Here is a 24,633-nt window from a genome sequence, read left to right as displayed (position 1 = left end):
TTTCCTCCTCTATAAGGAAAAGCATCCCCAGGCCCCTCTGCATGCCCAGGTGGAGGAGAGCATCCCCAGGCCCCTCTGCATGCCCAGGTGAAGGAGAGCATCCCCAGGCCCCTCACATGCCCAGGTGGAGGAGAGCATCCCCAGGCCCCTCACATGCCCAGGTGGAGAGGAGCATCCCCAGGCCCCTCTGCATGCCCAGGTGGAGGGGAGCATCCCCAGGCCCCTCTGCATGCCCAGGTGAAGGAGAGCATCCCCAGGCCCCTCACATGCCCAGGTGGAGGAGAACATCCCCAGGCCCCTCACATGCCCAGGTGGAGGAGAGCATCCCCAGGCCCCTCACATGCCCAGGTGGAGGGGAGCATCCCCAGGCCCCTCACATGCCCAGGTGGAGGGGAGCATCCCCAGGCCCCTCACATGCCCAGGTGGAGGAGAGCATCCCCAGGCCCCTCACATGCCCAGGTGGAGGAGAGCATCCCCAGGGCCCTTGGCAAGTACAGGTTGTCTTGATTTCTTTCTGGCTGACCATGGCCACTTTGAGAATATCTGCTTTTCCCTACAGAGATATTTATCTTAGTTATCCAGACACATCAGGATGGAGGTCCTGAGAGAGAAAGTAGAGGAGGAGGAGGCGGCTGAGCGTGAGGAAGCCGCTGAACGGGCAGAATGGGCTGAAAAGATGGAGAAGATGATGAAGACAGCCGAAGTGAGCAGAGAGGAATCCATCCTGACACAGGATGAGCTTCGAGACCTGGAGAAGAAGCTAATGGCCATTGAGATCCCCACCCCATCCGATTACTCGTGAGTATCAGCACTGGGGCTGTCCACTTAGCCACCCTGACACAGTTAGAAAGGACCAGGCTCAGGAAGGACCAAGGCAAAATAGTGGCACCTAGGCCGGGAGGGTGGCCATGGAGGGATGAGGTTCAGTTTGAGGGTCTGTTTCCAGACGGCTCGTCTTTCCTCTATTGGTCTGTGTAAAGCGGAAGTGTGGTAGTGATACCGTGCCTGTGTAGCTGTGAGGAATAAATGAAGAAAAGACAAAGTCAAAGACACCTCAAGTGCTTTGGGGGTTCCTGGGGTGCCAAGCATGGCTTCACTCAGAACTTTGCCATCCCTGCTGGGACACAGGATCATAAACAAGGCCCTCATTGATGTCACCAAGCTGCCTGCTTCCTACACTAGCAACTCACCCAAGGAGGAGCACCTGCTGCAAGTGGCGGACAACTTCTCCCGCCAGTACAGCCACCTGTGCCCAGACCGCGTGCCTCTCTTCCTGCACCCCCTAAATGAGTGCAATGTGCCTGTAAGCCTGGGTCCTGGAAGGTGGGGCCAGAGCAGGAGCAGAGAGGGTGGAGGAAGGCACACCCAGCTCTCCCCGTGGAGCAGTGCTGGGCTGCGGGGCGCTGGAGGAGATGACTCCAGGGGAATGCGGGTCTGGGACCTGAACTGGGAAGTGGGGCTACCACCCTGTCACTGAGCCACATCCCCAGGCTTCTTCTTAGTCTTGAGTCTTACTATGCAGCCCAGGCTAGCCTTGAGCAAGCTGTGGCTTTCAGCTCTGACTTACGAACACATGCTAGGAGACCTCACAAGCCTGAACGAAACTCTCCTGGGTATAGAACAGGCATAGATGAGGAGAACTGAGGCCCGGAGAGGTTCAGGGAGGTGCCTGGGGCCATGTGGAGGGGAGAAAGAACCCTGGGCCAGGTTTTAGGGCGTGCTCTGCCCCCACTTTGTCCCATTTCTTTGTCCTTTCCTTGAGGTGCTGTCACCTGCAACTGGAGACCACTCTGGTCACCAGCCACCTCTCCTCAAAACCTCTGTAGGCTCTACAAGGGCCTCACCCTGATTGGACATCTATCTCCTCTAGACCTTAGGCAATTTACCTGTCCTCTCTGAGCTTGGAGGGAAGGCTTTTCCCCAATCCTTCCAGCTCAGATCCAGAATAAGCTAGTTCTGTCCCCAGAACTAGCTGTGACTAGGTGCATCTCAGCCATTGCCACCTCCAGTGGCCAATGCCCAGCCTTCCCAGCAAGGGACTGCTCCACCACCCTGAGACCAGTGAGCCGGGCCTCTTCAGGGTCCCCCTGGGAAGTCAGGCAAGAAGGCTGGGCCAACCAGGCAAGGATGCTCATATGTCCCTGTTTCACACGGCCCCTTGCATGATCTCCCTTTCAGAAGTTCGTGAGCACCACCCTGAGGCCGACATTGATGCCCTACCCCGAACTCTACAACTGGGACACCTGTGCCCAGTTTGTGTCCGACTTCCTCACCATGGTTCCCCTGGTTGATCCACTCAAGCCGGTAAGTGCTACTTCCTGGCTACGTGGGCTAAGCCCAACAGGTTTAATACAAGTCTGGGCAACAGGAACTCAGGCAAGCTCCAGCCTTCAGATCCCTGTAGGGGAAAGGCGCAGAGAGGCCACCACTGGCCTGAGGGTACACAGCAAGCCTGGCCCCCCAATCTGGTAGAGTCTGCTTCAGTCTCCCTTTTTTTTTTATTTCAGGAGCCACAAAAGAGCTGGGGATAGCAAGCTGCCTCTAGCCTGTAGCCCCATCTCTGGGCTTCTGAAAGGTTCAGTCAGCTTTTCATTGAGAAAGAAAGGAGACAGGAAAGAGGGGCGAATAACCGAGCGCTGATAGGATGAGAAGGATGGAGGGGAGAGCTTCGGAGGAAAGCCACCCGTTCCTTGAAATGGCAGTCACGTGTGGGTGGCACGGGTCTGACGTGCCAGGTCCTCAAGAGGCTCCTGATGCAGCAGGGCCCCTACCCCGACAGGTGGGCGGTGGGTGGCGAGGGATCTGGCTGAGCTGACACGTGTCCTGTGCTCAGCCCACGCACCTGTATTCCTCGACCACTGTGCTCAAGTGCCAGAAGGGGAACTGCTTCGACTTCAGCACCCTGCTCTGCTCCATGCTCATTGGCTCTGGCTACGACGCCTACTGCGTCAACGGCTACGGCTCCCTGGACCTCTGCCTCATGGACCTGACAAGAGAAGTGTGCCCGCTCACCGTAAAGGCCAAAGAGGTATGCCTGATACCCCTCCTGTATGCAAACTGTCCAGGCTGCCCATCCCCCTGAGAGGATCAGGGTCTGCCCTGGCCATCCTTGGAGAAGCAAGAACTGGGTCTCTGACCTGGTCACCCTTAGGGGCGGGAGGATTGTGTCCCTGCCCTGGCCAACCCTTAGAGAAGCAGGTCCCCATCCAGGCTCTTTCTTACGAAACTCATGGGTTCCTTCCCCATCACTACGCGTCCTCTGTCACTCCAGACCCCCTGTTTCAGTCCCTTGGAGATTTCTCTGTCCTCAGCATCACCCAGAGCTCGAGCTCAGTTCTCCCAGCTGCTGTCCCTCCCGCCTTGTCCTAGCTCAGTTTAAGACACTGTGCTGCCACCGGGCAAATGTTATGACTCACACGGCTTCTACCTTATCTCTAACCATCACAAGCCTACCCACTTCCGCTTGCAGGTGGTAAAATCCTATCTGGTGGTTTTAATGGTGGGAAATAATGGCCAAGTGAGTGCTTGATTCTCAGCCCTCCTAAAACACACACCCCCTTTGTGTTTCCAGGGTGGACCCCACCCCCCAGAACCTCGCGCATGCGTGCTAGGCAAGAACGCTAGTCTGAGCTGCATCCCTAGTCCCAAAGCATCCCATTTAATAGAGGAAACGTTACCACTTCCCCCAGGGAGTGGCAGTTGAGCTTTCTGTCTGCTGATTAAGAATCTGATGATGACCAGAGTTTATACAAACAAAAGAAGTACTCTTTAAACTCTAACAGTGTTCAAGTTAGCATGGAAGTACTGAGCATGCGTGTGGCTACGGTTGTGGGTAACGGGCATCCGTGAAGGCATTTTTGTGCGTATGTTTCATGCCAGAATCACATCTATGTTTGGAAAAACACCATACTGTGCCCACAAGAGCTTCCCATACCCTGGGTGGATTCCAGGGCTCTGTGACAAAAGTCAGGCCCCTCTGCAGCTGATGGATGGAGACCCAGGGGCCTGAAACACTAACCGGGAGATTGAGAAGGAGGGAGAGGTGCCAGGCAGACTGCTCACTCAGGACTGGTTCCCCAAGCAAGATGTCTCAGCTAGGGTTTCTATTGCGTGAAGAGACACCATGACCATGGCAACTCTTAATAAGGAAAACAGTTATTTGGGGCCGGCTTACAGATGCAGAGGTTTAGTCCGTTATTGAAACGGTAGGAAGCATGATGGTGCACAGGCAAATATGGTGCTGGAGAAGGAGCCAAGAGCTCTACATCCCCCTCAGCAGGCAGCAGGAAGGTATTGTGTGACACTGGGCTTGGTTTGAGCATTTGAAACCTCAAAGTCCACCCCACGGAAACAGTTCCTCCAACAAGACCACACCTCCTAATAGTGCCACTCCCTGCGGACCTATGGGGCCATTTTCGTTCAAACCACCACACAAGGGATGAGCAAATGATGGTTTTTGTTTGTTTGTTTTGCTTTGCTTTGCTTTTTTTTTTTTTTTTTTTTTTTGAGACAGGGTTTCTCTTCATAGCTTTGGAGCCTGTCCTGGAACTCACTCTATCAACCAGACTGGCCTCAAATTCTCGCCTGTCTCTGTCTCCCAAGTGCTGGGATTAAAGATGTGCGCCACCACCACCACCTGGCAGCAAAGCACACGGCACAAATGCTGTCTTATGTCTTTTCCTTCCATGGTCTCTGAGCTCACACCTCCTGGTCTTCTTGTCTCTGCTGCAGGTTTAATGTGGGCACAGGTTGACAGCCCTGTGTATTTGGAGTTATCATTCTTATAAAAGGGCATGGCCCAAAAGCAAGTGTTACCATGTTTGGAGCTACCAAACTGTGATGACATTTTTTGGAGGATGGAGGCCCAGGGATGGAAACCTAAGACTGGAGATTTCATTTCTTTTACCGTCACAAGCCCACTTCCACAGCGCCTGGAGAGTTCCTTCATGGCAACACAGACCTTCATTTTGTACATATTTATACACACATGTGCATGCATATACATGTAGAAATACACACACACACACACACACACATTCAGAGAGAGAGAGACTTTTCCTTCCTGGCCCAGAAAATTTGAATTCTAACCCCTGAAAACTCTGACCCCTGTCAATCTGCTCCACCTTCTGGCTGGGATCCAGGTCAGCCTGGTCAGTGGGGTAATAAGACTCCCTTTCCTGTTAATAGTTTCCTGTGCAAGGCTGATGGGGAGATCCTTAGGGCTCTCTGCTGCGCAGCTAGGCTTGATCTGTAGAGAGGACCCTGCCCCAACCCAGTCCTTTCTATGCTGCAGCTCCCTCTTCTGTCAGGGTAGGCCCTGTGAAGGATGTGGGTGGGAGCTGGACTTTCCTCTCTTGTTGGGTGACAGACAGTCAAGAAGAAAGAGAAGGCAATGCCTAAGAAGTATGCCATCAAGCCGCCGCGGGACCTGACCAGCAGGTTTGAGCAGGAGCAGGAGGAAAAGAGACTGCTGGAGATCAAGAACATGGAAGAGAAGCAGCGCAGGGAGGAGGAAGAGCGCCTCTTGGTGGGTATAAACGGCACTGCACCCTGGCATGACTGTTCACGGTACCCTCTCCTTCCAGCCCCCAAGGGATAACATACCAGGGCCATAAGGCCTTCTCTTATGATTCACCAAAGCTCTCCTTACCCTTAGAACATTGCCTTTCTTTGAAGGAAATCTCACCCAGGATACAATAGCTCCGCAGAATGAACCACAGATCTGGTTGCCCCTCCCATTTTACCGGTTGAAACCTTGGGCCTAGGAGGGGAGATGGAAAGAAAGATCCCCTTAGTTGGTGGTCACCCACCTTTCCTGTGTAGGAGGAAGAGAAAGCGAAGCCCGACCCCCTGCATGGACTGCGGGTGCACGCCTGGGTCCTGGTGCTGGCCGGGAAGCGCGAGGTGCCCGAGAGCTTCTTCATTGACCCACTGACAGCGCGCAGCTACAGCACCAAGGATGACCACTTCCTGGGCATCGAGAGCCTCTGGAACCACAAGAACTACTGGATCAACATGCAGGACTGCTGGAACTGCTGCAAGGTACGTGGGAGCAGGGTGTGACCAGGGATGGGGGCCAGGGGGCGGCCTTGCTACCAGCTCTTGACATCAGGAGGCCCCAGTACCTACATTCCTGCCTATCAAGGGTCTTTCTGGCAAGATGAACGTCTCCAGTTTTGTTGTTGTGTATCCTTTTTTAACCCGTTGGCTGTTGGTTTGTGTGCGTGAACTTTGGCGGAAGGATAACACCCATGACGCAATGTGCGTACCCCTGAAGCGCTAAGCTCCCTGTCCACAGTTTGTAAACTGATCAGGCCCTGCTTCCTGCACCCAGACTAAGAAAGAATATGACCCATACCTCAGAAACCCTCTGTGTTCAGTTCCTACCCTCCCCCACTCCCAAATGTATATTTGTACGTTAAGGACACAAACAGCATAGGCATGGGCTGGTAGTATGTTCAATGGGTAAAAATGCTTGCCACCAACCCTAAGGCCCTGAGTTAGATACGAAGGGCCCCCACGGTAGAAGGAGAGAACTAATTTCTGCAAGCTGTCTTCAGACCTGCATATTCACACACCCCCACACACGTATACAAAGAGGTGCTCAATCTTAAATGTATATCTTACTGGACTGGTTTGTGCAAATGAACTCCCCTACCTATCCAGGACCTGCCACTCCCAACCAGTAACCCCTCCAGCCATGTGCTCAATGGAAGAGCAGGTGCTTAGCACGTGTAAGCTCTGGGTTGATCCCCCAGCACCACAAAAAAATGAAGAAAATTTCATTTATACAAACCAACATTTCTCACTTGAAAAGGATGCCCAGGTCCACAGGGAGATGACGATCTAATCAGAGCCATCAGTGAAGGGTGGGAGTGTGGGCGAGTGGGCTCGGCTATGGGGACAGAGCCCATGCTGACTTCTTACAGCGCCCGTCAGTTTATTCTGGTTTAGGACAGCTCATCAACTGAGTTGTACAGTGTGCATTCTTTGTGTTGGATTTGTGAAGTCATGGAGATGTTTGTGAGATTCACCCATCTCCTTTTCTGTGTGCAGTGCTCGGTTCGTTTTCATTGCTTATTAATTCCCTCTTCTTGAAGCACTCCAGAACTTATTTTGTATTTTAGAGTGGCATGTTTCAGTTGCTTCCGGCATGGGACTATTTGGGGTAGCCCTGCAACGAGCATTTCCCTACCCGCATTTCAATGAACACGGGTGCGCACTTCTGATTGAATCAAGACCCCAGAGAGTCAGATTCTTCCCGTTTGCAGAAAATGACCACATCGACTTATAGCCCCCACCTCCAGCATTGCGTGAGAGTTCGGATGCCCTCTTGCTCCTTACCAATACTCCTATTGACTTGTTTGGGAGTTTGAGACGGGGCGGCACTCTGTCTTAGCCTCCTGAAGCTGAGATTACAGGTGTGCACACCGATGCCCACCATTTCCTCTCTTCTCATGTTAGCTGTCCTGCGGGTAGATCACGTGCTGCATTGTTTTGAAACTACAGCTGATTTTTGAACTGTCCACATATCCAGGAAGTTTTAAGACTGCTCTTTAACTCTAAAAATTAGAAAGGCTTCAGGGCTTTTCTACCTGCGAGGTCATTTTAAAACCTTCTCCAGAGAGCTGGAGAGATGGTGCAGAGGTTAAGATCGAGTCCTGTTTTTCCTGCTCCTGCTGAGGGCCAGAGTTCAGTTCCCAGCACCCACATCAGGGAGCTTACACTGCCTGTAACTCTAACTCGGGGGATCCAACACTCTTCTGGACTCTGGGGACACCTGCAACACGCTTGGCATACTCACACAGTGGCACATACATGTAAATAAAAAACTTTAAAAAGAGCCTTGCTAGGTGACTTTCTATAGAATCACTATTGTTTCTTCCTTGGAAGCCATCTGGGTCTAGAGTTTTCTCTGTAGAAATGTTTTAAACTACACATTCAGTTTGGATAATTTGTTTTTTCTGACATTTCTGGGGATGGAACCCAAAGCCTTGTGTATTCCAGCCAAGGGCTCTAGCATCAATCCACACACTCCCAGCCCAGGGCTTTTATTCTTGAGTTCTGGTAGTTTCCGTCCTTTGGAAACTTTATCCCCTTTATTTACATTTTCAAATTATTGCTATAAAATGTTGATATTCACTCCTTATTTTCCTTTTGATATTTTAGAGCCCATAGTGATGACTCTACGCTCTCTATTGGCACTGATAATGTTCAAATTTTTTTTTCTCCTAGTGAATCTAGCAAGAGGCTTATCAATACTGTTAGAATTGTCAATAAACCATGTCTGGTTTTGTTATTTTTTCCCCCTATGGCTTTGTTTCATTTATTTCTACTCTGATCCTTATTATTTTCTAATGCTTGCTTTAAATTTCATTAATTAGGTTTTTTTAATATTTATTTATTTAGCATACAATATATGCCTGCAGGCCAGAAGAGGGCACCAGACCTCATTACAGATGGTTGTGAGCCACCATGTGGTTGCTGGGAATTGAACTCAGAACCTTTGGAATAGCAGGCAATGCTCTTAACCACTGAGCCATCTCTCCAGCCCCATTAATTAGTTTCTTAAGGTAGAAATTAAAGTAATGACTCTGGGCCAGTTTTTCTGGTAAAGACCTTCATTTCATTAGTGAGCTCCTCCACCGGCATCCCACACATTTCAACAGCCTGGGCAGCCTGTGAACTTGGGGTTTTTTTGTTTTGTTTTGTTTTTTGGCTGTTTAATATTTATTGTATTTTTTTCTTTTTTAAAAAAATTTCAATTGAAATAGAATTGCATAACTTTCTCATTTCTTTTTCTCCCTTTATCCCCTCCCAAATACCTTTTCTCTTCTCAAACCCTTGCCTCTCATATCCCTTCATAACTCTCAAATTGATAATCACTTTTTTCTTATTATTGTTACATACACACACACATACACACACACACACATACACACACACACACACATATATATATATATATATACACACACACAAATAGATATAGATACAATTGATAGGTCTGTTTCTCTTGTTTCTATATTTCAATGTTGACCATCCTGTATTGGACAACAAATAAGGGGTGTGAACTTGTTTTTCTTCAGTTCAAAATTCTCTCTCTCGTTTTTTTTCTTTATCCTCTGATTTACAGGTCATTTTAAAATGTGGTGTTTCAGACAGGCAGTGGTGGTTCATGCCTTTGGTTCCAGCACTAGGAAGGCAGGGACAGGCGGATTGCCAGGGCCACACCAACCAACCCTGTCTTGAAAAACCAAAATCCCAAAACAAAACAAAAAGTGGTGTTTCATTCATAGACATGTAGATATTTCCTGGTGACCAATTTTTTATTTCAGTGTTAATTCTGTGATTGTTAGAAAATGCTGACCATGCAATCTCCACCTTCTTACCATGGCTTGGGTTTTGGTCCAGACTATGCTGTATCTTAAACATTCTATGCATTTGACGAGATGTTTGCTCTTTGAGGTTGGGTGGAATGTTCTATTGAATGTCAATGAACACAAGTCAGTTGCTGGTGCTCAGCTCTTCAATACCTTTGCTGGTTTTCTAGATTCTAAAATTATTGACATTATCTAAAACTCGGATTATAATGTTGGGTTCCTGTTTCTTCTATTGCTGTTTGCTTTACACATTGTAGATATCTATTTACAATCCATAAATATAGGTTCTCTGGATTCCTTTTGTTTATGCTACCACGGGCTAGCTTTGCCTTTTACAAAACTCTATTTGTGTTTTCTAAATTTAAGTGTGTATTGTTGGGCGTTTCCTTTATCCATTTTGACATTCTCAGTCTCCGATTGTGGTGCTTAGACCATTTATACTTACTATTATTTTTTGATAAAATTAAGTTTATAGCTATCATTTTTCTAGGTACATCCTCAAATTTGAAATTTTTATTTTAATTGAAAATATATTTTTAAGTTGGGCATAGTGGCACACGCCTTTAATCCTAACACTCAGGAGGCAGAGGCAGGAGGATCTCTGTGAGTCAGAAGCCAGCCAGGTCTACAAAGAAAGATCCTATCTCAAAAATAAATATGTAAATAAAATTTTCTCATACAATATATTCTTGTTTCCCCCTCCATCGTCTCCCAGATCCTTTCTACCCCTACTCACCTGCATCCACAGGCTTTCTCTTTCTCTTTCAGTGCCACCACAAACGTTGTTCATTGTACTGGAATTCTCTTCCCCTTTCCCTTGTCCTCTTTTTTATAATTTATTTTGTGTAGAGTGTTCTGTCTGCATGTATGCCTGTCACTTCTTTTTCCCTTGGGAGGACTCTGCATTCTGATTTCTGCCCCTTACTGCTGTGGATAAACTGAAAGCTGTTTCCTTCTCCTCCTCTTCCTTCTCCTTTTTTTTTTTTTTTTTTTTTTTTGATAAGGTTGCAGGCATCCCAAGCTAGCCTTGGACTTACCACATAATCGGGGATAACCTTGAACTCCAGAATGTCAGCTCTCCTGCCTCCAACTCCTAAACTGGGATCACAGGCATGTGCCACCGTGCCTAGTTTATGTGGGCCCAGGAGGGCTCCCAGGGCCTCGTGCATGTTAGGCAAGCATCCTACTAACTGAGCTACACCCCACCCCTCCCAGAAACACTTCTCAGTCTCTGATCTGCGTTGAACCCCTATGTGGAGAAAATGATCCCAAACCGGAAGCACCTTTCAAGCTTCTCTTCATGAATCCTGGCTTCTTCGTTTGTTTTCCTCAGTGGCAGACTGAACCTGGGCCTCACACCCGCTAGACGAGCCCTCTACCACTGAGCCTCATCCCCAGCACAGCCTCTTAATTATTGTGGTACCCGTTGTTTGTTTTTGAAATAACATCTTCCTTTATAGCCACGGTTCTCAGAGGGAACAAAGTCCCAGTGCTCCACGCTGGCCAGTGTCATGGTCTCTTCTTCCACGCCCCTATTTGGTGACTCAGTACTGGCTCCCTCGCCTCCCTTCCACCTGCCACAGATATCCTTCCCACCGCACTGGTGCGGTCTACACTAGAGTACTGGTGGGGGTCGAAGGACAAGATGAGGGCCAGCAGGCTGGAGGACTACAGTCATCTCTGAAGGGCTGGTAACACTGAGTGTGTGTTCATTGTGAGCCTGGTCCTGAGGAAGGCAGCTTTGACTCTGCATCATCTGTGTAGGGTGGGATTGACCTGGGTGTCAGTGTCCTTACCCGTCACACGAGTTAACAAAACTGACACTCGTCAGATGCCCAGGACCTATTAGCGCCTTCTGAACATTGTTTTCTGTGGGGGAAATAAGGGCCGAGAGACCCTGGGATCAGACGAGTCAGGTCGAGTGCAGAGATAGATGTCTTTCTAATCTAGGAATTCAACTTCCACTCACCGACACAGTTATGGACCACATAGGGGAAGCATGTCCACTCTGCCTGTCTCCCACCGGGCCACAGTCATCCCTCGGACCAGTACATTGCAGCAGGGTTTTATCCAGTCAGGAATGGAGGACACTGGGCATAACAACAGAGCACAGGACTTGGAGGCCTGAGGTCTGAGTTCGAGTCCAGTGGATTGTTGCTTTTCCCTTCCGTTGGACAGGAAGTGCCTGGGATTGGAGACCTGGTCTATATCGATTGCTCTGTGTGCGTTCCTAGGCCAGGTAAGGGCCTGGCCTACAATAGATGCTTCACGGAGAAGTTGAACACACCACTTCCCCTCCCAGAAACATGCAAAACGACCCCGCGATGAGTTAGTCGCACATCACTCCCCTGACTGCGTTCTCCTTTACATTCCCTTCATGCCAATCCATGTCTAAACGTTTCTTCCCTACGAGTAGGGTCTTAAAGAACAAAAATTCTTTGTCTTACAGTTAGTTCTGGAGACTGGAAATCCAGGACTGAGGTCCTGGCAGGGCTGGTTTCTTCTGAGATCTCTTGTATCCTCCTGAGTCCCGAGTAGCAGTTGGCTCTTGCCTCCCTGGCCTGGGGCAAACAAAAAGAAAAACCAAGGAGAGGCTCACTTTAACCCAGTCATTTCCTAATAGTTTGCCTGCTCAGAAATGCCCCATAGTGGCATATACAGGTCTGTCCCCAGGGCAGGGCACTGACGCATCTCCTCTGGACATGCTGTGGGATTTCTTTCTCGGGAGATGGGTCAGTGGGATGGGAGTGGAGATGAAGAATGAGGCTGGACTCTTAGAGACTGAATGGAACTGACATTCTGCACAGCCCCTGCAGGCCTCTGGGAACAGCTGTTTCTATTGTCCTAGGAGCAGGCCCAGGCTTGGGGTGCAGGAGTGCATTCAGTTGGTTCCCTCTCCATCAGGACTTGACCTTCGACCTAGGAGACCCTGTGAGATGGGAGTATATGCTCTTGGGGACTGATAAGCCTCACCTTTCCTTGACTGAGGAGGATGACGAAGGCCTGGATGATGATGACGATGTAGATGATCTGGTGAGTCTGGTGGCCTGAGGGTGGGTTGAGGGCCTTCACCTGTTTTGCGTCAGGCAGCCTGGCAGACAGCCCTGAAAGCATGTCCATGTACGGGGAAGTCCAGAATCATGCATTCTTCCAAACAGAAGGGCCCCGTCTGAGCCCTCATTCTCCAGATGGGTAAACAGAGGCCCGGGTACATCCAGTGACCAGCCTAGGACTTCCCAGTGTACCTGAATTCAGTCTCTTCCATCTGGAGCCCCATTCAAGGGTTAGGGTGTTCCTCGGAGAGCAATCTCTGTAGAGTGGGAGCCCCGGGACTAGGAGCCCAGCAGGCAAATTTCCCTGGCTTTGGGATCTTCCATTTCCCCCTTATGTGTAAAAGTAGGTGAGGGTCGGACGGTGGTGGCAGTGGCGCACGCCTTTAATCCCAGCACTGAGGAAGCAGAGGCGGGTGGATCTCTGTGAGTTCGAGGCCAGCCTGGGCTACGAGAGCTAGTTCCAGGAAACCCTGTCTTGGGGGGGGAAAAAAGAAATGAATCCACCCAATTTCATAACTTACTTTTTCTGTACCTAAATTTTCTTAATAAAATTTAGCATAGCACTACATTCTTTTTCAAGTGATGTAAATTTTAGTTTCTTTAACCCCTTCATTTTGAATATGATGCCACATATGAATTATACACACACACACACACACACACACATATATATATAGTAGGTGAGGGTCATAGTCTGGTATCGACAGTAACAGGTGTTTTTAGCCACCTAGCACTGCTACAATGAAGTGTTACAAACTGGGGGTCCCACACTACTGGAGGTTGGAATTTCAGGATCAAGGTGCCGGCAGGGCTGGTTTCATCTGAGATCCTCTGGGCTTGCTGATGGCCGTCAGGGCTGTGTTTTATCTGGCCCTCTCTCTATGAATCTCTGTCCTAATCCCCTTGTCTTATAAGAACCCTTAGCATATTTAAGAAGCCACCTAAAGACACCATTTAGACTTCATTGCCTCTTCCCTAAAGACTTACTTCCAAATGCAACCGGATTCATAGATACTGGGGTGAAGGTTTGGTGTGCGATTTTAGTGGGAGGTTGAGAGATGCTCCCGACAAAAGAAAACACAGAGGGACGGGGCTCTGCTTTGGCATGGACTCTGAGCTCACTCATTTAAATTTCCTCTGCCTGGGAGGCTGACAGCTTATAGACAGCAGGCAAAATGAGGCCCCAAAGGACTCACCCAGGAGGTGAGAGAGCTGGGAGCTGAACCTGAACGGTCCAGCACATCTGGATTCTCAGTGGTGACATTCAGCTCAGGGAGCTGCCTGAGAATGACTGGGTCACCCTGTTCTCCAACTCCTCATTTCTGAGCACCGGCGCCACCTGCTGGCTGCGGGCACGGACCAGTGGGGTGCCGGGCAAGCAAACCCAAGTGGGGAACCCACTTTCTGCAGGTCCTGTCACATCCCTAGAACGAGAATCCTTATTGTCTCCAACATGGACAGATGCTACAGCCTGAGAGGCAGCCCTCAGCCGTGGGATCCTGGGATTTCTGGGCTGTCTCAAGAACGTTCTGCCCATGCCTCCCGCTGACTTGCTCGTCTTCTGTGTCCCTGACAGGAGTCACAGTTAGATAAACAAGTATCCAAGGGCTGAGCATTGTTTGTGGCAGGAAGTGTACACACAGAAAATCTTGAGCCTGGTTTGAGGGTCGTTTGTCTAGACCAGGCCGTATTGCACAGCACAGACCAGGGATAGACAGCCAGGCAGAGCTCCGGGCATTATCCATGAAATCCTTTAGTCCTCCCAGGAAACAGCTAAGGAAACCAAGGCTTAGTGTGGATGAGGAACTTTCCCAGCCCTCCTTACCTGGGATAATAGTTAAAGGTATGGCTCCCCTCTCTGAGCAGCCACCATGGCTGCAGGTGGTACCACCATCTTAGACCAGGCAAGCAGGGGATGGGGATCCGCCCAAGATGACTCCTCTTCTGCCCCATCCTGATCACTGTCCTGATTTCTGGCTCTTCCGGGGAAACTGACAGCCCCCTTAGCAACTCTGAGTTTGGGGTAGGGAACAGAGTTGCACTATGGCCTCCAAGGGCCTAGCCAGCACCCACCTCCTCTCCTCACAGGGCAAAGAGGAGGAAGAGAAGAGCTTCGACATGCCGCCTTCATGGGTCGCCCAGATTGAGATCACACCTGAAGGTCTCTGTCATTCATCAGTTCCAAGCCCCAGGGAGTTCTACGGCCATAACTCAGCAGAGAGGCCACAGAGGCTTCCTGAGCCGCCTTCTCCACCCCCCTCAACACCCCACCAGCTCTGTGCCCAGAGCCCGACACCATCTAGGACACAACTGGACTGTTAACATGATTCCCAAAGTCTGGAACATGGCCTCTTTCCTTCCCTCAGATCCTCTGTTCTGAGGAGACCACAGGCAGGACCTGTAGTAGATAGTAGAGGGTCAGGCCCTGGGATGTATGGGCAAAGAAGGCAGGAGAGTGGGTTACCTTCTGCTCCGTGTCTGCATAGACCCATCTGGGAACCCCTAGACTCAGAAGAAGGATTCAGGTTGCTCCAGCAGGTGACAAGAACTAGAGAAGAGGTCATGGAACCTGAGGTGGAGTACTCGTCACAGCCTAGATGAGGGATGGAGGCAAAATGGGGTTCAAGAAATAGGGAGCCCTGGGGCTGGGTCTTGAAGGCTCAGAAGTCGTTCTAGCATACTGTTCTCACTGGTGAAGGCCTGGCGGGGATGAGGGGTGGCTGGGTCACAGATAGGATTCTTGGGTGGCGCTGGGATTCTCGCTTGGATACCTTGGGAAGAGTTGAAGCCAGCACCAGTGATGACTTTTGTCTTCCCTGGAGCTGTTTCTGGACCTAGAGGGACTTTAAAGGTGATGCAGAGAAAGGATGAGTGGCTAGGAAGGGTGGAAGGAGAGACCCCCCAGCCCCCTCTGCATCCACAGAGTTTGAGACCCGCTGCCCCAACGGAAAGAAAGTGATCCAGTACAAGAAGGCCCAGCTGGAGAAATGGGCTCCATACCTCAACAGCAACGGCCTGGTGTGCCGCCTCACCATCTACGAAGACATACAGTGTAAGGCACCTTGGGGGCCAGGATGGGGGACAACCAACTGTCGTGCTAGGTCACTCCGGGCATAGCACCTCTAGTTTTTTGGTGTCTGTGGGGCAGAGGCCAGAGGAGCAGCCGTCTTTGGGCCCCCACAGGCACGAAGGTTCTGGAGATAAAGGAGTGGTACCAGAACCGCGAGGACATGCTGGAGCTGAAGCATATAAACAAGATCACGGGCCTGAACGTGGACTACTTCAAGCCGGGCCATCCCCAAGCTCTGCGTGGTGCGTGGATCCCACTGCTGGGCAAGCCAAGAGCCCTAGGGGAGAGGGGCTTACCTATAATGATACGTGATGGGAAGAACCAGCCCCAGGTATCAGGGAGGTGGCAAGCACGGACACTGCTTCTGCCTCTGTAAGATAGTGAGGTGTGCAGACAGCTGAGGAAACTCAGAAAAGGGGGACACTGTGGCCAGCAGCTCCCCAGGAAAATCAAAGGGCAGGGCCACATGCAGTTCTATGGCTGCGATCAAGCTGGAATCTCCAGCAGAGGATACACAGTGTGGGTCACACGTAAAGGGTCTAAGGATGTTGGATAGTAAAGCCAACCAAACACCACAGACAAGGAAGGGCAAATGCAGAGGGCAGAGCGCCCACTGTATGGCTGTGGCTAGGGGGTCCATGAGGTTGAAAAGAAAGAGCATGCCTTCCAAGATCCATATCCTACCTCAGAATTCACCAGAGAAAAATCTGGAGCCAACAAACACACAGAAACACATGAATGGCATTTGGGAGCTGAACATTTCAAGATGAAACCAACAAGGGGCCACGCCCCTGCTTTTGTGTGAGCAAATGGTCCTAACCAGATGTGATTGGGATTGGAAGAAGCATAGAGCCACTCCCTAGTGACTTGGCAGGCTACTCTTAAACATAATTAAGCGAAATGTGTTAATATGGGCATGTAGCTCAGCGTTAGAACACATGCTTAACATTCCTGAGGCCCTGTGTTCCACCTCCAGCAACAATGGTCTTAAAATGTGCACACATTTTGACCCAGTAATTCCTCTGCTGAGAATTTGTTGTTAGCAAAGACTGAGCAAGATCCATAAGGGCACGACGTAGATGCTCCTCATGGACTTGTCTGTAAAAATGAAGAATTCGATGTAACCACAATATCCAGAGAGTGGGGGTTGGGCACATGGCTAATGCTCACATGTACTGAAGAGCTGCCCTCTCCCTGGACCTGGGCTTGGGTGCAGCATCAGCTGCCACAGCTGCCAATGCTCACTCGACCCCTTCCCTCTCCCCTCACCACCTCCCCTCTAGTACACTCATACAAGACTATGCTGCCCGAGATGGACCGCGTCATGGAGTTCTATGAAAAGATTCGTGTGGATGGCCTGATAAAGCGGGAGGAGACGCCTATGACTATGACAGAATGCTATCAAGGGCGCTCAGACTTCCTCTTCTACCGCCACATCAATTTTGGACCCAGAATCAAGAAGCTCACCCAGAATAGCGCGGAGTCCAACCCGAGGCCCATGGTGGTGAGAGCATGCTGGGGCCGGGGACTGCTGCCCATCTTCTCTGGCCGAAAGAGGGTCATCAGGATGGGGGAAACCCTGGTTCTGGGATGGGATCAAGGTCTGTGATTTTTGCCAGGATTTTAAGTCTCAAACAAGCAGTTTAACAAATGTAGACCCCTGGGCTTGCTAGAGCTAAGCTGCGTCCCCAGCCACCAGACAAAGAAGTGCTGTTTCCTTATTGTAATACACACTTATGACCAGACATGTGGAAATATGAGAAACCAGAAAAATGTGAAAACATCTCAGAGTGACTTCTCTCCAGTATTACTGTGGACTAGTAGGTTTGGTCCTAGTTGAACAATTAATTTGAGAGCACTTGAGAGGGGGTAGCTGAAGGATCGAGGATTTAAGGTAACCCTTGGCTACGTAGTGAGTCCAAGGCCAGTCTGAGACCCTATCTCAATGAACTCGGAGCTGAGGGATAACTCACTCCATAGAGCATGAAGCCCCGAGTGTGATCCCCAGAACCCATGAGAACATCCAGGCACTGTGACACACACCTGGGATTCCAGCACCAGGGAGGCAAACACGGGTTTGTTGGCCAGTCAGTCCAGGCAATCCAGTGAGCTCCGGGTTCAAGGGAGTCCAGGTCTTGAGAAATGCAATTGAGACAGACAGTGTCAGTCTCTGGTCAGCACACAAGTGTGTGTACACACACCAAGGCACACACACACACACACACACACACACAACTTGTTCTGAGAGACTTTAATTTTATTGAGATCCGAGATGAAGGTTAGAACCCCTGTTTTCTACCAAGTTTTTGGACACTGAGCTTTCTGACCATGCCCAAAAGAAGCTCGTCTTCATAGCAAGGAATATTTGGTTATGGGATAGGCTTCCCGGAGAGGTGGCAGCTCCCCATTGCTAGGAGCAGGCAAGCAGAGTCTTGTGGAGGAGGGAACTGAAGAACACACTATGCGAGGCTGACGTGGCAAGACCCCGAGAACCCACAGGAGTCACAGAATCCACTGCCTGGCTAGAAGGAACTAATCAACAAGCCCCGCCTCCAGACTCCTGGATCTGGAGCGTCCTTTGCTCCTGTCCACGGAGCATGCACAGAAATCCCCCGCCCTCTTCTGAATGTTCTGGCCACACAGAAAATCACAGAGCGATTCTTCCGCAATCCAGCGAAGCCTGCCGATGAGGACGTGGCAGAGCGTGTGTTTCTGATGCTGGAGGAGCGCATTCAGCTTCGCTACCACTGCCGTGACGACTACATCACTGCATCCAAGCGTGAGTTTCTGAGGCGCACGGAGGTGGACAGCAAAGGCAACAAGATCATCATGACCCCGGACATGTGCATCAGCTTCGAGGTGGGCTGGCGACTGCACGGGGCAGGGACTGGTGGGGGGCACACTCCGGAAACTGCTTGCAGCCTTTTCTGGCAACTTGGGAAACCCCAGGTGGATTCCTCCACTCCTCCCCCATTAAGTCTCCATGGGGGAAACACATCTCTGTCCCTGGGAACACATCTATTTCCCATCTGAGGATCTGTTCCTTGCAGCTCCTCTGAGACTCATCCCATTTCCATCAAAATGAGAATCCAGCAGACTGAGACATCCCCGTCCCCATCTGCACCTCTGGGGAGCCTACACCCCAGATCCCAGGGACCCATCCTGGAGGTGGCAGGGTACTCTCATCTCCTAGATGGTCTCATTTTCTTATTCTAGTTAGCTTTCTCTGGCACAGCCCTCAGACCCTCTGCATCTTTCTTTGGTCCCTCTTTGTTACTATGTCTGTGTAGACAGGAATGCTGAGGTCTGGAAAGGTTAATCACCTTGCTTGAGGTCACGCAGCTAGAGAAAGGTAGTCGATTTAAGCCTAGTGGCCCCTAGACCTGACCAATTGCAGCCTCTCTGCCACTGTGGTGGTTCTGGTCCCAGGTGGAGCCCATGGAGCACACCAAGAAACTTCTCTACCAGTATGAGACCTTGATTCAACTGAAGAATGAAGAGAAGCTGTCCCGGCATCAGGCCTGGGAGTCAGAGCTGGAGGTAAGGTCCTCCCAGAGGGTGGATGTGGCAGAAAGAGAGGGTCTTAGATGTGCACGCCCACCATTGTGTGCGATCAAGGTGCTGGAGATCCTGAAGCTCAGGGAAGAGGAGGAGGAGGCACATACGCTGAGCATCTCCATCTATGACACCAAGCGCAATGAGAAGAGCAAAGAGTATCGGGAGGCCATGGTGAGCTTCCCCGCTTTCCCCAGGTCTCCTTCCCTGGAGGCAGGGCTCCAGGGTAGGGAGAGCATGGGAGTCCTTTGGAAGGGATGATGTCAGGTGAGCATTCTTGTTGACTGTCACCTGCCACACTGACTGTGTTGATGGGTCACCCCAAAAGGCACTTAGGGTTCAGGCTAGGTGTCCTTATCCAGGACAGTGGCCAAACCAAAGCCTGTCTTGCATGGGGAAAGATGAATGTCCACCTCTGCCAGGGCTTCCACTGAGGTTGTGATCCGAGCTGGGAGTCCAGCCCACTGACTCAGGCACAAGTTGAGCACCAGGCCTCAGCGAGGCAGGGCTTTGGCCACACCCCCTCCCCCCAGGTGCGAGGATCCGTTTGGGTTCTTAGACTTGCTTCTAAATCTTCCTCACCATGCAGGACAGGCATTTAAAGTAGTTTGCAGTTGACCAGGCAAGGCTGGGCTTTGGATTGTTCATGGATTCATAGGGAAGGACAAGAGCCTATGTCTGCATGTTCTCTGGCTTCTGTGTGCTCCGTGTAGGGCCTTATGGGCAACAGAAAAATGCTAGGAGTCTAGCATCTAGCTAATCACCATCATTCTCTGTAAGTACCTGCTGTGGGCTGTCAGGGCCAGGGTATGTGCTTCCCGGATCTAAGCTGGTCTGATTTCAGAGGAGGAAACTGAGGCTCAGATTGAGAGGTGAATTCATGTCAGAAACAGGAATTACACATCACCCTTAAACATGGGTCAAGGGGTGATCCTTAGGAACTTAGTTCTCTCAGGAACTCTCTGCTGAGACCTAGCTTTGGGGCCTGACTTTGTGCCATTGCTCCTCGGGAGGCCTCCAGGCTATGGTGCCCTTTCAGCTGGTTCCCTGGTCCATAGGAGCGTGTCTTACACGAGGAGCACCTGCGGCAAGTGGAGGCCCAGCTGGACTACCTGGCCCCGTTCCTGGCACAGCTCCCTCCAGGCGAGAAGCTCACGCGCTGGCAGGCTGTGCGCCTCAAGGACGAGTGTCTCAGCGACTTCAAGCAGCGCCTCATCGACAAGGCTAACCTCATCCAGGCGCGCTTTGAGAAGGTGGGACCGTGGCCCAAGGCAGGGGAGGTGACCTCACCATCCTCAGCCAGAAAATGGGTCCCGAAATCTTTGCTCAGGGTCTTGCTGATGTGTGAGCTAGATGCGTGGATGAGTATGTCTGTATCTGGGGCTTTCAAATATCTGACTTCTCCCCACTTGGTTACTGGATGGATGGCGGGTAGGTGAATATGCATGGATAGGCGGGTAGATGGGGGAATGGATGAAGTGGATGGATGGGTGCAGCTGGATACGTGGGCAGGCGGGCATGGGTAAGGATTAGAGGTGGGATGTGGATGTATGGGTGGGTGGTGGTAGACTGATGAATGAGTGGGCTGATGAGTAGATAGGTAAGATTTGGCAGACGAGGGATAAAGAAATAGATGGGCAGGTTTGTGGATAGACGGACTGATGGGTAGTACATTAACTCTCAGTACTTAGCCCATTTCTGTGATACGGGTGAGGTGCTTACCATGTGGCCTCCACGCAGTGTCTTGGTCTTCACAGAATGCACAAAGCAGAGTCAGGTGGAGTTGGACGCAATACTTCTTACGTTTGGAGATGAGTTACTGGGGGCTCTGAGCATCTCAGCAACTTGTCTAGGTCACATAGCTGTTTTGTGTATTGGGTGTTTTGTCTGCACATGTGTATTATACCATGGGTACACCTAGTGCCCTCAGAGGCCAGGAGAGGCCATCATATCCCCTGGGACTGGAGTTTCAGATGGTTGTGAGTCTCCATGTGAGTTCTGGGAATCGACCCTCAGTTGTCCTCTGAAGAGCAGCCAGCGTCCTTGCTTTGTTTTTTGAGACAGTGTCTATTCTGTAGCCCCAGCTGGCCTGGAACGTGCAATATAGACCAGACAGGCCTTAAACTCACAAAGAGCTCTGGCTCTGCCTAATGAGTACTGGAATTGAAGGTGGCACGACTACACCCTGCTGCTTTGATTTTGTATGAGGTGCTAGGGGTGGAACCCAGGGTCATGCACTAAGCCACATCCCTGGCCCTGACTAACTGATTTGGCTGTTCTGATTTCATGCACACGTTGTCCTTCGAATCATGACTCCAGTAGTTCCAGCCCAAGATCTTTTGTGATCCTCTAACTCTGCCCCTCTCCATGGGAGGTGGGGATAGGGGCTTCCTGGTAATCTATGGGCCTGGCTGAGGATCAGTTCACACTGTGTCCCTGCTCATCTCCCTGCGCCCCCAGGAGACCCAGGAACTGCAGAAGAAGCAGCAATGGTACCAGGAGAACCAGGTAACCCTGACATCCGAGGACGAGGACCTGTACCTCAGCTACTGCTCTCAGGCCATGTTCCGAATCCGCATCTTGGAACAGCGACTCAATCGGTAAGGGGCAGAACCAGGAGGATTCCTGGGAGCACTGACAGCTTGGCTATCCCTCACCTCCTCCTCCCTGCCTCCCTTTGCTCAGGCACAAAGAGCTGGCTCCACTGAAGTACTTGGCACTGGAGGAAAAGCTGTACAAGGACCCACGCTTGGTAGACTTCGTCAAAGGCTTTGTTTGATGGGTCCTCATGGGACCATGGCAAAAGCTGCCAGAGAATGGAGTCCCGCCCTTCTCCCCGGCCACTGTGACCCCACACCAGCCTTACTGCCACACTACCTCCCTGTCCCTCATAGTCTCCCTCAAATAAACACACCCCTTATTTGCCATTTGTACTTCGGTACTCACAAGCTCCAATCCCCCCCCACACACACCCTGCCCTCAGCCTTTCTCTGTCATCTTCTTTGTTGGAATATCAAGTATTAACGTCTCCAGATGGTTCCACAGTCACGGCTGTCCAATTAGAGCTCAATGTGGTGACGGTGGGCCAGCTCATAAAGTGGGAATGGCCTGGCCAAGGAGCACACCCCAGGATTGGGTGGCTTGACGTTAGAGGTCAAGGAACTGAATCCAAGTTCCCCTTCTGCTTACCACCTGTGAATGCAGGGAAAGCTGGATAGAGTGGTGCACATCTGTAAGAGCAGAAGGATCTGGGTTCAAGATCTGCCTTGGTTATATAGGGAATTTGAGGACAGCCTGAGCTACATAAGAATTTTTGGGGGTGGGTATTTCGAGACAAGGTTTCTCTGTATAGCTTTGAAGCCTGTCCTGGAATTCCTTCTGTAGACTAGGCTGGCCTTGAACTCACAGAAAGCCACTTGCCTCTGCCTCCCAAGTGCTAGGATTAAAGGTGTGTTTATTTATTTTAAATTATTTATTTATTTATTATGGATACAATATTCTGTCTGTGTGTATGTCTGCAGGCCAGAAGAGGGCACTAGACCTCATTACAGATGGTTGGGAGCCACCATGGGAATTGAACTCAGAACCTTTGGAAGAGCAGGCAATGCTCTTAACCACTGAACCATCTCTCCAGCCCTTAAAGATGTTTTTAAAAACAAAGTAAAGAAAACCTGGCCTATAGTCTTCAGGGCATGACACAGCCATTGCAAATGATCTCATGGCAGCTGTGATTGCCTGCACATGCCTGGGCCCGTCAATAAGCAATCATGAATCAGGCAGGGCATGGCTCGTGAGGCCCTTGTTCCTCCCGGTTGAACTACTGGTTACTATTGAATTCTGTTGGAGGGGTAGTCATTGTCTTCAGAGGTGAACCCGCCAGGCTTCAACGCCTAGTTCCAAACCCAAGGTTCAAACGGGGGGCTCGAGCCACAAGTGGTGGCACTTGCCTTTAAACCCAGCTCTTGATCTCTGCCAGTTCAAGGACAGCCTGGTCTTTATAGTGAGATCCTGATACAGAGGGAGGAAAGGAAGAGGAGATGGGTGTGTGTGGTGGAGGAGAATAAGGAGAAATAAGATGAACTTGAAAGAGCCAAGTATGCCAAATCTTGCCAGGTTCTTAGTTAAGAAATACCCCACCACCACCACCACCACCACCGTGTGTGTGTGTGTGTGTGTGTGTTCCCTAAGCAATCCTCTTGTCTCTGCTCCTCACAGCCCTGGGTTACACATGCAGCCATGCCCAGATGTTTACATGGGTGGTGATGATTTGAACTCATTCCTGGCACTGCAATCGCTCCTAAGATTGAGCCATTTTTCTTGCTTCTAGTAAGTTTTTATTTTTAGTGACTGAACCTAGTTCCTCCTGCACACTAGTCAAAGCTTTCTACCAGAGCTACATTCTTGGTCTTGTTCCTACTTAGAGAAGTTATTACGTGTATTGGGGATGATTAAGATCATATTAATATGGTCTACACGTTAGAGGTAGGGGTAGTGAGATTGGTCATCCTCAGTGTTGTCATGATTGAAATGTCTAGGGATTGATAATGCTCAAATCAATTGTGCTTAAAGCAAACAATGCAAAACGTGTCAAAATCAAGAATTTGACTTTTAATTTAATAATAAAAAGTTGAGAAGAACAGCAAGCTACAAAGTTTTGATTGAATGTTATTCTCCAAATCCAGGTCTCTTAGTAATCCCTAAAGTCTACTCAGGGCCGACTTTCCAAATCACAGAAGGCTGGTGGGTGTCTTTTGTCCATGCAAAGTTTTTGCATTCCGTAGGGACTTGGCACGTCTTGACTTTAAAGGTTCCAATCCTGGGGCCATCTTCAGGAAGTTAGGTCTTTTCACCTCAGCATCGGTTTCCTCATCTGTAAATGGGGAATTCCTACCGCCCTGTGGAGCATAAGAACGCCAGGCGCTGCGGTCCCCATGAGAGGCGCGAGTGGAGGACAGACCAGGGTTGGAGGCTCTTTCTGCAATGGGCCAGGGCGAGTTCCTCCTCAGTGAGCCCCCTCCCTCCCCGCTCCGGCTCATGGAGGGTTATATTTCCCCCACCCGATCTCAACCTGCCTGATCTGTCGCACACATCATCTGCCTTTCTCCAGTTCCCTAGTCGGTGGTTTCGCCCGCGAGCAGCCACAAGCTTACTCAGCCATCTCCCACCGTGACTCTAGGGACGCACTCCTGGGTTCGACACCGACCCCACCAGTAATCAGGGTCTGTTTCTGTCCAGACCTCCACCAGCGAACTCAAGCCGGTGGGTGTGTGTGCAGCTAAGCAGAAGCCAGATCAGGCCACGTGGGCAACACCCTCAGGCTGAGGGCGGGGTCCGGGCGGCCCTGTTCCAAGATGGAAGAACTGCGACTTCACGCTGCTCCAGAAATTCCCTTCCCATTGGTTGTCTTGGAATTGGTTCTCCAATAATACTGACGTTGATTGGCCGATCTCGAGCTGTTGCTGAAGGGATTGGTGCAGCCGCCATCGTGTGCGGCTCGCGGATTTTTCAAATTTAACTGGGTTCCAGGAAGTGAAGGAAAAGGGCGGAAAAAGGTAGCCCGAGTGGAGGCGGG

The 24,633-nt window shown here is 50.6% G+C and overlaps 1 protein-coding gene across 1 annotated transcript; it reads left to right on the top strand.

The window, feature by feature from the left end:
* Positions 1 to 592: 592 nt before the first annotated feature.
* Drc7 (dynein regulatory complex subunit 7) lies at positions 593 to 21,840 on the top strand. The gene is made up of 17 exons (XM_038313305.1): positions 593 to 798; positions 1,129 to 1,303; positions 2,179 to 2,304; positions 2,834 to 3,028; positions 5,369 to 5,527; positions 5,824 to 6,042; positions 12,288 to 12,416; positions 14,525 to 14,597; positions 15,360 to 15,488; positions 15,620 to 15,748; positions 16,790 to 17,010; positions 18,150 to 18,365; positions 18,936 to 19,046; positions 19,125 to 19,235; positions 20,120 to 20,314; positions 21,522 to 21,661; positions 21,747 to 21,840. The coding sequence occupies exons 1-17, from the start codon at positions 593 to 595 to the stop codon at positions 21,838 to 21,840; spliced, it is 2,628 nt and encodes an 875-aa protein (XP_038169233.1).
* The last annotated feature ends 2,793 nt before the right edge of the window (positions 21,841 to 24,633 follow it).

This window comes from Arvicola amphibius, chromosome 15 (assembly GCF_903992535.2).
Source record: "Arvicola amphibius chromosome 15, mArvAmp1.2, whole genome shotgun sequence".
Lineage (NCBI taxonomy): Eukaryota > Metazoa > Chordata > Mammalia > Rodentia > Cricetidae > Arvicola > Arvicola amphibius.
Note: the sequence above shows the minus strand (reverse complement) of the source record. Positions and strands in the feature narration are given on the sequence as shown.

Bases quoted from the DNA above. Each gene is read 5' to 3' on its own strand.
- Drc7 (XM_038313305.1), top strand. From the start codon at position 593: ATGGAGGTCCTGAGAGAGAAAGTAGAGGAGGAGGAGGCGGCTGAGCGT. The intron at 15,749-16,789 runs GTGCGTGGATCC...CCTCCCCTCTAG, and splicing joins CCATCCCCAAGCTCTGCGTG to TACACTCATACAAGACTATG. The intron at 17,011-18,149 runs GTGAGAGCATGC...CTGGCCACACAG, and splicing joins CCAACCCGAGGCCCATGGTG to AAAATCACAGAGCGATTCTT.